This window comes from Eptesicus fuscus, chromosome 20 (assembly GCF_027574615.1).
Source record: "Eptesicus fuscus isolate TK198812 chromosome 20, DD_ASM_mEF_20220401, whole genome shotgun sequence".
In the NCBI taxonomy this organism is placed as follows: domain Eukaryota; kingdom Metazoa; phylum Chordata; class Mammalia; order Chiroptera; family Vespertilionidae; genus Eptesicus; species Eptesicus fuscus.
This window is the reverse complement of record NC_072492.1, coordinates 17,934,098-17,951,213: the sequence shown is the minus strand read 5'-3', so window position 1 is coordinate 17,951,213 and position 17,116 is coordinate 17,934,098. Positions and strand designations below refer to the sequence as shown.

At 48.4% G+C, this 17,116-nt stretch overlaps 1 protein-coding gene across 3 annotated transcripts in view; it reads right to left on the bottom strand.

The window, feature by feature from the left end:
- The window catches only part of SLC6A4 (solute carrier family 6 member 4), a 37,310-nt gene extending 20,506 nt beyond the window's left edge, over positions 1–16,804 (bottom strand). For all 3 annotated transcript variants that reach the window (XM_008147853.3, XM_054709315.1, XM_054709314.1), the window contains exons 1-2: positions 16,554–16,804; positions 2,073–2,526 (exon numbers count right to left, since the gene is read on the bottom strand). In XM_008147853.3, the coding sequence (XP_008146075.2) occupies positions 2,073–2,415 (343 nt within the window). In that variant the 5' untranslated portion in view covers positions 2,416–2,526; positions 16,554–16,804. The remainder of the gene's footprint in view (positions 1–2,072; positions 2,527–16,553) is intronic.
- Between the last annotated feature and the right edge of the window lie 312 nt (positions 16,805–17,116).

Genomic DNA, 17,116 nt, shown 5'->3' with positions numbered 1-17,116 from the left:
TAAGCTCCACAGGTGAGTCTGACGTAACCAGTACAGGAGGCTGCGCCCGGGACCCTTGGGACAGGTCTCCTGTGACCGCCTGTGGAAGAGCTGAGATGACCACTGAGTCACTGAATTGGTTTCTTTGTTCATCAGTATCACCCCTGACTCTGGACACTCGACTATTGACACTTAGCTATTTTCCATAATTCCGTTGGATTTTGGGCCAGAATGCTCCCTCCTGAGCCGCTTTTGCAGGTGAGCCAGAGAAGGTTAGTTCGTCGTGGGCTGAGAGGGCGGGGCTGCTGCGCTTCTGGCTCCCGTGGCCCAGGCAGAGTGTGGAAATGCCCGGTGAAGGATGGCTCACCTACAGCCCAAGGACGGGTCGGCTTGATTTTCCCAGACAGCTTTCCCGCGCATAAAGTGCTGTGAACCTAGAAACCTGGAGTTTCCACCTAACTTACCATCACTCTGGGGAAATCTGCATTGAAAATAAGAACCACACTGTGTTGTCATGGCAGCATTTGTCCAAAGGGTCTGCTTGTCTGGCTTCACCGTAAGGAATGAGTGTAGGAGAAACTAGTGGCCCAGTCCCTTAAGTCAGTGGTCGGCAAACTCATTAGTCAACAGAGCTAAATATCAACAGTACAACGACTGAAATTTCTTTGGAGAGCCAAATTTTTTAAACTTAAACTTCTTCTAACGCCACTTCTTCAAAATAGACTTGCCCAGGCCGTGGTATTTTGTGGAAGAGCCACACTCAAGGGGCCAAAGAGCCGCATGTGGCTCTCGAGCCGCAGTTTGCCGACCACGGCCTTAAGTAATGCTCGGGCTAAGGGTGAGTCCTCCCAAGCTAGAGGTAAGGGATTCCAACCTCTGCTCTTTCCAGGCAGTGAGTGCTGGCCTCTCCCCGCCCCCCCCCCTCCACGTCCTGTCCCCACCCCACCCCCCTCCAACAGGAATTACCTCTACAGCTGCATGGACCATGGCCCTTAAAGCAGCAAAGTCAGGCAGCTCTGTGTCAGCCATGGACACAAATGCACTACCTCCCAAACCTCATTTTAGCTGCCCTCCCAAATCTGTTGCCAGAGCTCCTGTCAAAATAAACACGGCCTGATATGACTCCCTTCTTTCCTTCTTTTCCTATTCTGAGAGCAAGTCCAGTGTGTCAGCACGGAGGCCCCATACCTACCCACTCCTCTCTCTGGGGATCCCATATCCATGCCCACAGTCAGCTATTATTATTTTTTTCATAATCTATAAGTTAACTGCTCTGAAGGCACTGGGAGTAGGAGGAGGAAAAAGAACTAGTCTCTGGCCTCAAAAATCTAACCCTCTTGTCAGAATACAAGGCACATCCATGCATGGTTGGGGGTTGGCATTAATGTCATGCGTGGCTGGGTGCAGCTCTGGATCATGCCCAGACTGTCACTTAAGACTCTTGACCTGAGCTGACCCCTTTCTCTGATCTCACACAGTCCCAAAGGCCCAGGAGGGTCTGGACCCTGGAGCTACCTCCCAATTTTTCCTTCCACAGATCTCCCCTCTCTGGATTCCTCTGAGGAGTGAAGGGGCTCAGCACAGGGCTGCTGGTCTCCCTCACATCTCGCTGGGTGGAGAGTGGAGCTTGGATACGCAGGGATGAGAAAGGGCTCTTCAACACATGAAGTACTAATAGCCCTGGCTGGCTTGGCTCAGTGGATAGAGTGTTGGCCTGCTGACTGAAGGGTCCTGGGTTCGATCCTGGTCAAGGGCACATGCCCTGGTTGCGGGTTCGATCCCCAGTGGGGGGTGTGCAGGAGGCAGCCGATCAATGATTCTCTCTTATCATTGATGTTTCTCTCTCTTCCTCTCTGAAATCAATAAAAATATATTTTAAAAACACACAAACAGATGGAGCACTCATGATGTTGAAATCTGCTGAGGTCAGGCTAGGGAGATTTCATCCAACTTGATAACCCGAGAGACTCAGACACGCAGAGTTAAAGAGTGCTGGCTTACTGGACATTTATCTTTGAGATAAGCTTCTAAGTCTAAGCAATCAGATCAGTTAAACAGGACAGAAAAGATTGCCCATGGCCCATGATACTGACCCCCTCCATTCTGGTAACATATGTAGGGAAAGCGCCAGACGTTGCCCAGGTCCACGGCGTAGCCAATGACCGACAGGAGGAAATCCATCTTCTTGCCCCAGGTCTCCCGTTCCCCCGAGTGAGCCTCAGCCACTAGGGCGGTGGTGGCAGCCGGGATGGAGTGCTGTGTGTCATCTCCTGCACCGGGGCTCGGAACTGCTGAGTACCCATTGAAGATCTGGCCGGGCTCCACCTTATCCCCAGAGGTGGGAACACCCTTCCGTAGAAGTCCATTTTCCTGACAGTCTTCTCCATCCTTACACACTGACAGCTCCTTCTGGGAATTTAAGGGCGTGGTCTCCATTCTGCTGTCTAGTAGACGATGCTGACGCCCATCCGCGGAGGACTTGAACTGAATTCTTGGTGCACGATCTGTGGGGGTCCTCAGAGCTTTATATCAATGGGATTGAGGGCTCTGTTGGAGAGGCACACAGAGAAAGGAGAAGAGAATTAGGCATTTTTACTTGGCTCTGGTATTGACTCATCATTTTTTGTGTGTGCTTAATTAATCCCTTCACCTTTTTCATCTAGCCCCCAAACCCCTGCCCCTCTCACAATGGTCAGTCTATTCTCTGTATCTATGAGTCTGTTTCTATTTTGTTTGTTAGTTTATTTTGTTCATTAGAGTCCACATATGGTATTTGTCTTTCTCTGACTGGCTTATTTCACTTAGCACAATACTCTCTGGGTCCATTCATGCTATTGCAAAAGGTAAGATTTCCTTATTTTTTTATGGCTGAGTAGTATTCCATTGTGTAAATGTATCACAGCTTTTTTTATCCACTCATCTACTGATGGGCACTTGGGCTGTTTCCAGACCCTGGCTATTGTAAATAATGCTGCAATGAACATAGGGGTGCATATATTCTTTCGAATCCGTGTCTTGGGTTTCTCCTAATATATTCCAGAAGTGAAATAACTGTGCCATAAGGCAGTTCCATTTTTTAATTTTTGAGGTGACTTCATACAGTTTTCCACAGTGGTGGTACCAGTCTGCATTCCCACCAACAGTGCACAAGGGTGTCCTTTTCTCCACATCCTCACCAACACTTGTTATTTGTTGATTTATTGGTGATAGTCATTCTGATAGGTGTGATGTGATGTCATTGTGGTTTGAATTTGCATTTCTCTGATGACTAGTGATGGTAAGCATCTTTTCATATGTCTATTGGCCATCTGTATGTCCTCTTTGGAGTGGTGTCTATTCAGGACCTTTGCCCATTTTTTAATTTGGTTGTTTGGGGTTTTTTGGTGTTGAGTTTTATAAGTTCTTTATAAATTTTGGATACTAACCTCTCTTATCAGATGTATCATTGGTGAATATGTTCTTCCATTCAGTGGGTATCTTTTCATTCTGTTTATGGTGTCTTTTGCTGTGCAAAAGCTTTTCAGTTTGATATACTCCCATTTATTTCTTTTTCCTTTTGTTTCCCTTGCCCAAGGAGATATATCAGAAAAATATTGCTATGAGAAATGTCTGAGATTTTACAGCCTATGTTTTTTCTATGATTTTTATGGTTTCAAGTCTAACATTTAAGTATTTAATCCATTTTAAAATCTATTCTTATATATGGTGTAAGAAGGTGGTCTAGTTTCATTTTTTTTGCATATATCTGTCCAATTTTTCCAACACAATTTATTGAATAGATTATCTTTACCCCATTGTATGTTTTTGCCTCCTTTGTCAAATATTAATTGACCATAAAGGCATGAATTTATTTCTGGGCTTTGTATTCTATTCCATTGATCTCTATATCTATTTTTTATTAATATAGCCCTGTAGTATAGTTTGATATCAAGTAGTATGATACCTCCAACTTTGTTATTCTTTCTCAAGATTGCTGAGGCCATTTGGGGTCTTTTGTGGTTCTATATAAATTTTTGCAATACTTGTTCTACTTCTGTAAGATAGGCCATTGGTATTTGGTTAAGAATTGCATTGAATCTGCATATTGGACATTCTAATGATTTTAATTCTCCCTATCCATGAACACAGTATATGCTTCCACTTATTTGTAGCTTCTTCAATTTCTTTCTTCAGTGTCTTAGAATTTTCTGAGTACAGGTCTTTTGCATCCTTGGTTAAATTTATTCCTAGGTATTTTTTCAATGTAATTATAAATGGGATTGTTTTCTTAAAATTTTCAATGTAATTATAAATGGGATTGTTTTCTTAAAATTTTCAATGTAATTATAAATGGGATTGTTTTCTTAAAATTTTCCTTTCTGATAATTATTGGTGTACAAAAATACAACTGATTTTTAGATATTTATTTTGTATCCTGATACTTTACTGAATTTATTTATCGGCTTGAATAGTTTTTTGTTTTGTTTTATTTTGTTTTTGGGTGGAATCTTTAGGGTTCTCTAAATACAGTATCATGTCATCTGCAAATAATGACAGTTTTACTTCTTCCTTTCCAATTTGGATGCCTTTTAGTTCTTCTTCTTGTCTGATTGCTGTGGCTAGGATTTCCAGTACTATGTTGAAGAAGAGTGGTGAAAGTGGCCATCCCTGTCATGTTCCTAATCTTAAGGGAAATACTTTTAGCTTTTGCCTCCTGAGTATGATATTGGCTGTGGGTTTGTTATACTGTGAAACAAGGCAGGCTGCTGCCAATGCCAGGCCTGGGGCCTCTTACTGAGAGGAATGGGGCATACTGACATCAGCTGCTGCTTGGTTGGGAGATTTTAGGAAAGTCTGAAGCCTGAGCCAAGACAGGCCATTCATATGGAAAGCCACTGCAAATAGCTTCGGTGGGGCTGCAAATTGGATGGGGCAGTGTCTCAGGGAATCACCAGGCAGAGCAAAGAGTGTGAGCCAGGCTGACCGAAACTCAGATATGGCTTCCAGTCAGCTCTGCAATGGAGGAAGTCTCACCATAGGAACAATGACCCCTCTGAGCACCCCTGTCTGGGAAAAAGCCACCCCTGAGTTCTTGCTCTGATGCCAGACAATCCAGCTCCTCCCTGTATGTCCTTGGATCCCCCCCAAGCCACTGCCCCAGTGCTGGAGCTCAGAGGAAGCAGGACCATGTAAGTTCGTGAGCTGGCCCTTTAAGAGAAACTGCCTGGGACTCCAGCAGCCTCCATATCACTCAGCCACAATCCCTGCTGGTTTTTATAGCCCAAAGTCATAGGGGTTCTTTTCCCAGCTCTGGAACCCTGGGCTGGGGGTCTGGTGTGGGGCTGGGACCTCTCACTCCTCATGCGAGGCCTCCGTGGCCTACTCCACTGCCCTCTTGGATCCACTCATCATACATCTTAAACTACACTAGTTAGTGGGATTACAAATGCATCTGTTAAATGTGAGACATCCTATTTTCTAATTTAAAAAATGCTATACGTGGGTGTCGGACCATACATGGGTGTCTACCCCTCCTATCAGTCTCAGTGTGCTTTCTTCTTTACTTCTCTAGCTGTAGGACTTCCATTCAGCCAGATCTCAGGCGGTTCTGAATGATGGTTGTTGTATATTTTAGTTGTAATTTTGATGTGGTTGTGGGAGGCAGAGAGTACTGCATTTACCTACGCTGCCATCTTGGTTCTCTGATCTCCTTAAGCTCATTTTTTTTAAAGAGAGCAATGATATGTCAATATATTTATTTTATTTTTTAAATATATTTAAATATATAGCTAAATTCAATCTGAACTTGGCAGTCCCTGGCTGTGTTGTTTGAAGAAGGCCTCCGCACTCCTCTTTGGCCTATATCAACAACACTCTTTCCACATTAAACACTGAAGATCGACCGGGAAGAACAGATGGCAGAGTTAAAGAGCTTACGAAGTGCCGCCAGATGGCACTCAGTGACAGAGCCTGCCCCCGACTAAGGCCACCCCCTTGCCTGATCTTTCTTTCTCTACCTTCACAATTTTACTCAAAATTTTATTCTTCCTATCTTTAACACCACAGCTTTCCTATAATTTAAATCGAAGCTCAAAGAGCAAAGCATCACCCAACCTTTCTTCGGCATGTCCGCCAGGGTCGATGGAAGGGGAGCATCATCCATCTCTGAGGATACAGTGCAGGGGAGTAGTATAGCCATACTAGTAACTCGTTGCCTTCCTGCCACAGGCATCAAGGGATTTGTTCTAGATTTCATTGACTTTCTCCCTCAGGGCACTCTGCAGGGAAGTTGGAAAATGTGTGTGTTGGTGAACTTTTGGGGGGCAATGTGTGTTCATTAAGGTCCTCAGGGGCTCAGCCCTCAAGGCATCTGATCTTGATTTCTTGGCAACTGTCATGAGCAGCTCCTACAAGAATATACACTATTCTCTATTTTCGTCCTGAGCATTACAACGGTCTTATTTCCTGAAATATCCCCAGCACGTAATAAAAAATTATCAGCAGGCTGAAATGACCCAAGTTGTAAGGAAACCTATTAAGAGCATCCCCCAGCCGACTCATGGCCTCAGCTTATCTCTCCCCAGAGGTTGGCCTCTGTCTACCCCGCTCTGCTTTTTGGGGTTCTCCTCTTGTGCTCCCACCCCTGATCATAGAATCTGTGGTGTAAACACATAAAGTACAGCCACTGGAAGCCACCAAACTGGTTAGAGACACACATCGCTTCTCCAACTCACTCCTAGGCCTCTCCCAATGAGAATAAAACCCCTCCCCATTAATAATCAGGTCGGCCAGGAGTTGATGGACTGGCCTGGGCCCCCTTCTTCTGCAGGATGCTGCATCCCGACTCCTTTCCCACGTTCCTGATTCTGCAGAGCACTGACCACCTTTTTCTACAGCTTTTTCTACGGAGATCAGCAGATAACAATGACTGAGAGCAAGCTGGCTGGCCCAGGAATAGAGAAGTAAGAGTTGTTAAGGTTGGCTTCCAAGAATGCTCTCTTGAAAGCTTTCTTTTTTTAAAAGATATTTTTATCCTGGTGGGTAGAGAGATTGCAAAGGAGGTCACTATTACAGCTGCGACCTCCTCCAGGCAAGCTTCGAGTTTCTCCATGGCCACAAAAAGCCCCAGGAGCCTTCCTTTGCACCTTGAATGTATGCCATTGTCCCTGGCTGAGCAGGAACAGAGCACGGGTGGTGTCCTGTAACTCAGCTTCTTGGTGGGACAACAGCTTGATCTGCAGGAGCTTCGTCCCCACACCCGAGGGGCAGTGCAATGGTGCAACTGAGGTGCTGGCAGTTGACTTCCTGTTCACATTCCTTCCTCTCAGCCCTGGGAGTGGGCTAATTCACCCTACCACTTCCCTAGTAAGAAGGATTGTTTCTATTTAAACTTCTGATCAGATCTCCATTCTTCTTTCCACAAACCCTGTATCCGTAGCCAGGGGAACCAGTATCTGAACAAGCATGTGATTACAGCCATGGTCATTAGTCATGGAACCTCCTGGCTCTTTGGAAATGCCCGTCCCCTGTTCCTACATGTCTGTTGGACGCACATCAGAACATTCTAAGCAGAAACACTATAGAAATGTTGGACTTCGATTTCACGTGTCGGGGTCAAAGTGAGTTCATTGCTCAGGATGCTCAGTTTCCATTTCAAAAACAAAATAAAACCACCATGAATTATGGGTTTACCATGGAGATAGATTAAGTACAGGTCACACAGCCAAGTGGCAATTTGCATTCTCTATTCAGAGGGAGTCTAAAGGTCCCAAGACACCTACCAAGGTTGATAGGAATTACGGAGCTCAGGCACCAATGAGCATGGTAAACACCAAGCCGGGCCTCTGCCACAGATCAACAACCCTAATTCGTCAGTGATGCGCGGTGTGCCTGCTCCGTGCTGGGATCTTGGAGATGAGGCAGGCACAGTCCTGCCTGCATGGTGCTCACGGTAAAGGCCAAAATCTGACTGGTGGGAAAAAGAACAGGATGCTCGAGGAGGGAGAGGCTGGTGCTGCTTTTAGCGCTAATGGACCTCCCGCTGTAGACGTGATGAGGCACGTTCAAATACCTCACATTTCTGGCTTCCAATTGCCCTCAGATTTTACAAGTCTTCCTTTTGTTGCTATTGCACAGCTTCTGTCACAGGGCCCTGAAAAAAATTTTTTAATCCTCATTCAAGGATATGTTTACTGATATTAGAGAAAGAGGAGGGGAGAGAGAGACATCAATCAGTTGCCTCCCGTACGTGCACCGACCAGGGATCGAACCCAAAACCTGGGTATGTGCCCTAACCAGGAACCGAACCCGTGACCCTTTGGTGCACTGGCCAAGGCTCCAACCAACTGAGCAAGCCACCTGGCCAGGGCAGGACCCTGAATTGAAGTTGATTCTGGCTCACAAGCTCCACAGTGTAAGAAGAGGGTTAGTATTTATTGAAGGGATGTTTTTCTTTTTTGATTGACATCTGCTGCTTTATTTAATTTTTCACTGTAAAGACAAGACCAAAATCAAAACCTCTGAACTTAAACTTTTCAACCTGAAAGAATCAACTAATAGCTATAATTCTAAAGTAGCTTCAATAAAGCAAATGCTATTCTTATGAGTACTGATGGATTATGCTGAAACAAGGTAAAATGTGAATATCTGATCCTGATCTGAGTTCTTTGAGGTGTGAGCCACAGGGACTCCTGGCTCGCCTTTCAAACATCAATGAAGAGACTTCTTGATATGAATGGAGAGAGGAGAGAAGAGCTGCTTGTTGTTTGGGCGTAAGGGGTAGAAATGAATTCCACAGTCACAGCCATCTCCTTATCCAAAGAATTCCTTGAGACCGATAGTTTAAATTTTGGGAGAGGAATTAAAATCCCCGGGGCCACCTGGGCCAGTTACCATGAGAAAGGAGAAGGGTCTCAGTCCAGAACTTTCTCTGCCTGGAAGAAGAGAGCATCGAGCTCCTCTCCTCACAGAGTAAAATCTAGAGGATTAGCCGTTGGTGGTGGGGTTGCGACCACTCCAGGGGCCAAAAGGACAATGGATCATTCATTTTGTCTTCAATGAAAAGAAATGGATTGGGCTTAGGTAGGCATGCATGGTCCTCCTCCAGGGAACATGAACAGACTAACCCAACTAACCAGTTCCTGTGTCCACCACCACAGCTCTCCTGTCTCACAAATCGGCACTGGGATCCCAGATCCATCACTCACTGGCTGTGTGACTTTGGCAAGGTCGCTTAACCTCTCTGAGCTTCCACTGACTCAAGTATAAACCAGGCCTCATGTACGGGAACAGATCAGTCGTGGGAATTAAATAAAGGTAAGACAAATACTTAACTCATATGGATGGTCACTATGCCACCACCCATATGAAACACATTCTGCTTTTCTAAAACAGAAAACAGACTCGCCCAGGCCGTGGTATTTTGTGGAAGAGCCACACTCAAGGGGCCAAAGAGCCACAGTTTGCCGACCACGGGGTTAAGCGATTCATAGTCCAGAGCAGCGGTCGCCAACAGGTGGTCCTCGGACCACTGGTGGTCCGTGAGGTCCGAAAGGTTGGGGACTGCTGGTCCAGAGCACGACCAGGGGCAGCTTGAGCTAGAAGCTGGGCTTCCATCCCCTTCCGTGGGCCCTCACTGGTTCCTGCTTGCTTCTCTCAATCACTGGCGGGAGGCACCGGGAAACTCGTAAACAGCAGATTTCTGGGCTGCTCTCCCAGAGATTTTAATTCAAGACATCTGTGTGGGTGCTGAATTTCAACAAGCACTCGGGTTATCAGGGCCAGGTGGGCCCCACGCATGCCCAGGGCATCTCACCCCACACCTTGGCTTCCTCTGATTACCCAGCATCCTCCAAGGCCTGGCTTACGTTCCTATCCACCCCCTCCATGGAGCTTCCTCTCACCACCCCGGCCCAAGATGATCTCTCTCTGCTCCATCACTCAGTGTTGATTATCGTGTCTCATTAGTTTTTTGTTTTGTTTTGTTTAACGTATATTGGCTTTGCACTCCCCTGGAAGCAGGGGCCCAAGGCTTCTATACCTCGGTGCTGGATACTTGCTAAACGCGTGTGTGCCCTGCACAGCTCCGAGTGTCTATTTTGGATGTTCTGGGCACAGGGCCCTGGGAACCACAGCTACCAGGCTGGCAGGTTGGAGCCTCAAGTGAGACTCCTCTTCCTTCCCCAGGGTGCCACTCTCAGGGTCCTGCCCCTCCTGTTCTCACCCATCGGAGGATCTGTGGTGCATCTGGGGGGCAGAGGGAAGACTGTCACCAGAACAAAAAATTTAACCGACTGCTCTGGCCAGTGTTGCTGAATGTTTAGAGTGTCGGCCCAAGCACTAAAGGGTCGTGGGATGGATTCCCAGTCAAGGCACGTACCTGGGTTGTAGGTTCAATCCCCCTGTCCAGACTGGGGTGTGTGCAGCAGGCAACCAATTGATGTGTGTGTGTGTGTGTGTGTGTGTGTGTGTGTGTGTGTCTTCCCTCCCTCCTCCTTCCACTTACTCTAAAAATCTATGAAAAAAATATCCTCGTGCCCAGCCAGTGTGGTGCAGTGGTTGACCTATGAACCAGAAGGTCACAGTTTGATTCCCGGTCAGAGCACATGCCCAGGTTGCGGGCTCGATTCCTAGTGGGGGGGGGCGTGCAGGAGGCAGCCGATCAATGATTCCTTCTCATCATTGATGTTTCTATCTCTCTCCCTCTCTCTTCCTCTCTGAAATCAGTAATATATATGTGTGTGTATGTATATAAATATTTTAATATCTCCTCAGATGAGGATTAACAAAAAAATAAAATAACTCCTAACTGGTTTCATTGTCACCACTATCCCTTCTGTAGTAGGTGACAATGCTGTGTTCTATAGTGTGCATTTTAGATGTTTTCGTATTTTTATGGTTAAACTAGGACTTTGTAAACTAGCTAGGAGGCTAGCCACCATTTACAACATTTATTTCTGTGGGTTAAAAATATATTCCAAGTTCTAAACAAGCAACTCACGAATAAACATTTGGAACACAGACTCTTGATGGGTGTGCCCACGGGTACTTATATCAAAGTCCACAAAGCACAACCTGTGCTCTCTTTTAATCCAGAACATGTCAGACTTTTCCAGTCCATTAAAATTTTGTTTCGTTAATCCTCACCCGAGGATATTTTTTTCCATTGATTTTTAGAGGGTGTGGAAGGGAGGAAAGAAGCGGGGCGGGGGGGGGGGGGGAAGGGGGGGGAGGCGGAGAGAGAAGCATCAATCTGAGAGAGACATACCAATTGGTTGCCTCACGCATGCACCCCGACTGGGGCCGGGGGTGGAACCTGCAACCCAAGTGCGTGCTCTTGACCAGGAACCCTTCAGTGAGGGCCGACGCTCTAACCCCTGAGCATACCGGCCGGGGCAGGAGTTATTTATTTTATTTTTTTCTGGTTCTTTTTTTTTTTTTTAATTGACTGGAATCGAACCCGGGACCCTCCAGTCCGCAGTCCAATGCTCTATCTACTGAGCCAAACCAGCTAGGGCTTTTTCTGGTTCTTGAGGGAAATTTAATCGAAGGACAGAAGGACAAGGAAGTAGAGAAACTCTTGTATGGATCCGTCGACAGGTCTTTTCGGCACCTTTAAAGAGCTGCAGAAGCTGAGGAGGACTGGAATCCCTTATTACCCTTAACCTCACAACTTAACTTTGTACAGAAAACAAAACTGCTTGCACTCCGTCACTGTCATGTGTCTCCGCGTGGACTGGCCAGGAAAGAGACTTGGGAAACTCAAACAGGTGATGTGTTAGATTAAGCAGGATTAGGAGTGTCACTTACACTTTATAAACACGCCTTTATTGCTGTTATAATGCAAGTTAAGCAATAAATAGCAATCGAGATTTAAAAAAAGCGTAGGAGCGTTTTCAAACACAGATTTTCTTGTCCTTAATATAGGTGTATTGCTAAGAGGACTCGTGTGTGTGAAACAAACACGAGGAGCCCCACAGAGGGAGCCAAGACGGGGAGAGGAGGGAGGAGAGAGAAGAAAACCAGCCCCAGGGCCAGTGTGTTGTGAACTGAGGGTGGAGTTACTTGTGGCGGCTGAGCCAGGCGGGAGAGAGAAGGGGAGGAGAAAGGGATTTGAGGTGAAATTAAATCAAATGAGAGTGGGAAGAGCAGAGGGGAGGGGGGACTGGGCCCGTTTCTCCGGGTGGAAGAGCAATGCGGGGGAAGAGATGGGGTCAGGGGGAATGGAGGCCGCGGGCGGACACCGCTTCAGCCACCGGCTGTTTGTGATTTGGGTGCTGTTGCTTGAATGGAAAGTGCCTGTGTTCTTGGGGCAAGAAGTCCTAACGTGTGCTTTACGAGGAGTCACACGCACAGTTTGGAGACATTCGTGAAAAATCAGTTCATGATGACCCAGTCCTGATCTAGTTCTCAGAGGCACTGGGAATAAGGGCGAGAGAGGGTTCCCAATCCCTCGGAGATTCCTTTTTAAATACCCACTTCAAAAAGTCACCCTCGAAGCTACAAAGGACATCATTGAAAGATTGGGGGGGGGGGGCTTGAATATGGGCTGTATATTTGATAGTAATGTTTTGTCAATGTTAAGTTGCCCAAATGTAACCACGGGGCTGGGAGATGATGGAGAATGCCCTTGTTCTTAGGAAGCACGGGCTGAAGTATTTAGCGGCAAATATTTGGATGTCTGCAAATTCTCAAAGGTTCAATGCAAAAATTATCGACACATGTAAGTTGTATAATTATTATATTGCGTCTTATACTATATGCAACGTATCAAAATATCTATACATTACATATGCAAAAGTTAGGTGCACGTGTAAAATTAGAGTACCCACACAAATGTGACAAAATGTGTACAACTTTTCAGTTGCAATTTTTCAAAATTAAAAAATTGGGGGGAGAAAGATAATTCTAGCCCTCAGAGGAGCTGGGAAACCTCCCTGCTGCCCAGGCGCACCCAGAATAGCCTATCTGCTCTCTCCCCGGCCCCTTCCCTCCTCCTCCCTCCCCTCCCGGCTCCTTTCCTCTGGGATCGGGGAAAGAGCCAGCTGACTAGATTAGCATTTAAAAACAACACACCCCAGGGAGAGAAGAGCTCGGAGTGCCGGAGCCTCAGGTTCCAGGCCTGGCGGTGTCTCCTCGGCCGGAGGGGCTTGAGCAGATCCCCTCCCAGGCCCGGCCAGCTCGGCCCCTCCCTAACTCAAGGAAGCCTCTTAGAGCAAAAGATTCCCTCTATTCTATTTTCATTCGGCAGCTCAGGAACAAAGGAAATAGACGGGTCTTTTTTTTCTCGACTACCCAGAAAGGCCACGCGAAAACCCAAGAGGGCAAAGGCCACCGACTTGCTCCCTGCCACCGAGCTCACCCACCAGCCTCCCGCCCTGGATCCTTCCAGAGCACGCAACTGGCTCTCTGGGTTTTGCCACTTGGCCTTGTCCCAACCCCTTTCTCACCTCTTCCCTCCCTATGTCAGTCACATGATGACATGAAGCACTGGGCCTCAGGAGACCTCCCCCAGGCCATCTGCCCCTTGTCAGTGCCTGGGGACCCTGGTCACTGAGCCGGCCCTGGGATAGCACCTCCATGTCTCCAGTGACGGGGTTCATCTCTTGCTCTGCAGTCCAGAGGTTTCTGGGGTTCATGGTGGGGGGTGGGAGATGGGGAGGAGGGGGGCGGGTAACTGTTTGTGGCTTTTTAAAAGCATATGGGTTAAATACCCACTAACAAGTCCTCTTGGTCCAGGGTTGGGGTGGCAGAGAGAGGGCTGTTGCCAGGTTCCAGGGGAGCCAAAGGAAAGAAGAAAATAAGGCAGTCAGACCTTATCTCTACTCATTTGGTCACCCCAACAGACCCAGGGCTGGGAAAACACTTGGTTTAAAAGCATGTTGTCACCCTTCAGTAAAGGAGCATTCACCTTCCCGGTCAGTGGGAGCTGACAAAGGTCAGGCTGGACGGACGCCCCCTTCCCAGGGACGTGACTCAGAGGTCATTTCTGAATGTGGGCTCAAGTCAGAAGGAGGAGCTCTGCCTAGAAATCCGGGGTCTGTGTCCGCCTAGAAGAGCAGCTCACCCCTCCGCCCAGGGAAAACCTTTCATACCAGCTGCCTTTCAGAGGTTAGTCCCATCTGTTTCCACCTAAACAGATGACGATCTGCTTTCCTCAGGGAGCTATTTTGTCCAGTTAAACCCAGAAACTGGCAAGTACCCTTGTCCAGGGTCGGGGTGGCAGCACCTGGACCCACAGGAGCCGAGTCAGTCACATCCGTTGCCCCGGGGATGAAGAAACGGGACATTTTTGATGCCACATCCCAGCCTGTTCTGTGCACAAACCTCAGTGACTGGGAAGATCACTCAGCCCAAATCAGCTTTGCCGGGAGGCTGTTTCTACGACACCACCCCCTGGGCGTCTCGCACAGGGGAGTCAGGAAGTCAGGGAGCTCGGGCCTGTTGGTCGGACTTGTCTGAGGTGCAGAACCTGACCTGTGTGGGTAAGAGTGTGCAAAGCCTCCGTCTTAGAGCGAAAGCCAGGAGGCCCCCAGAGGACCCGGATTGGATGGTGACCTCTAGGTAGAGTCCTGCCCTCGGGCATTTTGCCCCATCATTTCAACTTGTGTCTACTTAAAGCAGAAAGGTCAGGGTCACAGTCACAGAATGAGCGCAGGGGACTTAGACATCACCTTATGCAGGACCCCCCTCCTCCCCTCACTTAGCGCTAAGGCCCGTGAGACCCAGAGGGGCTGATCTCTGGCCCCGGAATAACAACGGTTCTAGGTACTTCCTGAAAGTGACAGAAACGTGACTGCCTTTTCCCTTTGGCCACCCAGGCATCTTGGTTAAAAAAGTCAAGTCATGGCTATATCTTGCTGATTCACGAAGCGTAAACTTAATAAACTGTTGGTTCGTTAAAATGACACTTCTTCAGGCAGCCCTGCCTTTGCTCTCTCAAGTTATGCCATTCAATGGGTATAAAGAAGGAACGGCCACTTCCTGGCTCAATTTCTGGGATTACCCGTGTTTCTCTTTGGAGGGTCATCCACGGTGTTTTGCAAGCCTGTTGTAAGAACCCCCTCCCCCCCCCACCCACCCACAAGCACCCTATTGCACTGTCATCTCGCCCATCGGTGAAACTCTTAGTCATGCCTCTCCAACTTCCATCAAAATGCTCCAGCAGCTCAGAATCCCCCAAAGAGGAATTTCTGAGGTTTTTGTTGATTTCATTAAAACTTCTAAATATTCCACCCCCACTCCCAACCCCACCACTCAACGCTCGTACATGTATTTTTCTTAAGCAAGGAGACCGAGAGAAACGGGTTTGAGTATCTGTGCTGGTATCACATCTCTGAAAGGTCCTCGATGGATCATCAGAGTGTCGAGGGGGCTTTTGATTAATTGTGAAACAGTCTCAATCCGCTCTTATTCAGGTTCAGTAAAAACAACAGAGAAGCCCGTGCCCTAAAAGGCTTGTTTAATCTGCACCAGCCCTCTGAGAGCCTGCCTCTCAGCCATGCTGGAAGCAGCCCCCCTCTCCCCCCCATCTTGAACCTTTGGGCATCAATGGCTACACACAAAAGAAAGTGGTGGGAGAAAGAGTCACAGCTGAGTGTCTCCCTTAACTCCCAGAAACCCAAATACGAACACTGCCCATAGGGACCCTCTGTGACATAAAACTCACATCCCAATGTTGCTTTCTGAGATGTTTTCCTAGGTAACTAAAAACAAAACACATTAAATATTTGATCTCGTCTTACTATGGTGAGAGAGCTAGCAGGCTCATAAATAATCCAATGACCTGGTTCATTTCTTTCTGGGCACAATTGGTCATAAAAACACATACACACAAGCCTTTGTTATGTCTGACTCAGAAATTCTAGCCTTCTCAAATTCTTTAGAACCCCAACTGAAAAAAAAGGAATTCATTAGGCCAAAGACCCCGTGCAAAAGGAAATGTGCTCTTTAGCTCCAAAGAGATTTTTTTTTTCAAAACCAGATTTGAACGTATGTATTTTTTTTTTTTCAAGCTGCTGATGGCCTCGCACTTCCGCGGGGCGAAAGAGCTGGCTGGCGTTAGCTTTCACATAAATTCTGAATGGCCTGTGAGATGTCTGGGCGCGCAGCAGCTCTGCCAGTGAAAACAACCCAAGCGCACGGAGCCTCGTCCCCCTTAAGTGTCATTCAGAGATTTCTCTAGATAGTTAGGCATTTGGATAGTCAACCAGCTCTCTCCCAGCAGAGACGCGCCTGCACGCAGCCCCCTGCACGCGAGGGCAGTGAGTCAAGATCAGACGTAAGCTCTGGGGTGAAACTAAAGCAACTTTTCCCCAAGCGCAGGATGGCACTGCGCTTAAGACCATCTTTAAAGGGTCTCGCTCTGGTGCCTGGGACACCGCAGAGCACGCGGGCGCAAGACAAAGGAGCCCTCCCTCCGGAGGCCTCCCGCCCACGCCACGGTCCCCTCGCCCTGCGGCCGGACTCCGGTCCCGCGCCGCCAGGAGCCCGCCGCTCAGGCGCGCACACGCCCTCGCCAGGTGCCTGGCGCGCCAGAGAGGGATGGAGTTCTGGACAGAAGTGGGGGTTCGAAGCAAGAAGGAAAGCGCACCCACCTGCCGGCAGTCCGCGGGGAGGCTGGTCCCAGGGCTCGCCGACGCGGGGGACCCTCGCGCCCTCGAGGCACCCGGGGCGGCCGCTGCCTGTGCCGGAGCTGCGCCCGAGCGGCCGTATTTGTACTCTCGGCCCCTCACATGGTCTGATCTCTAGATAGCCGCCGCCAAAGAGCTCTTCAAGAATTTTTGCGTCATGTTGAGCCGCACAAACTTCACGTTGCCTCGGCGGCTGCGGCTCGGTGTTCCTCCTGGGGTGGGGGTGGTGGGGGTGGGGGCCCTCCTGGGCGCGCTCACGGGGGAGGGGGATGCAGGGGAGAGGTAAGTGGGAAGGGGAGGCGGGGGGCCACGCGCGCGCGCATCCACACACTCACACTCACACACACACACACACACACACACACACACATACACACACTCACTCCCTGGGAGGGACCGAGCTCTAGGAAGAGAGCGCGCGAGCCTGGAGCGGTAGGACAAGGAGCGCCAAGAATCCCAACTTTCCTGCCCATTACCCTTCGGGGGGAGGGAGGGAGGCTGCTCCGGTACCGACAGGTATCGGTCCT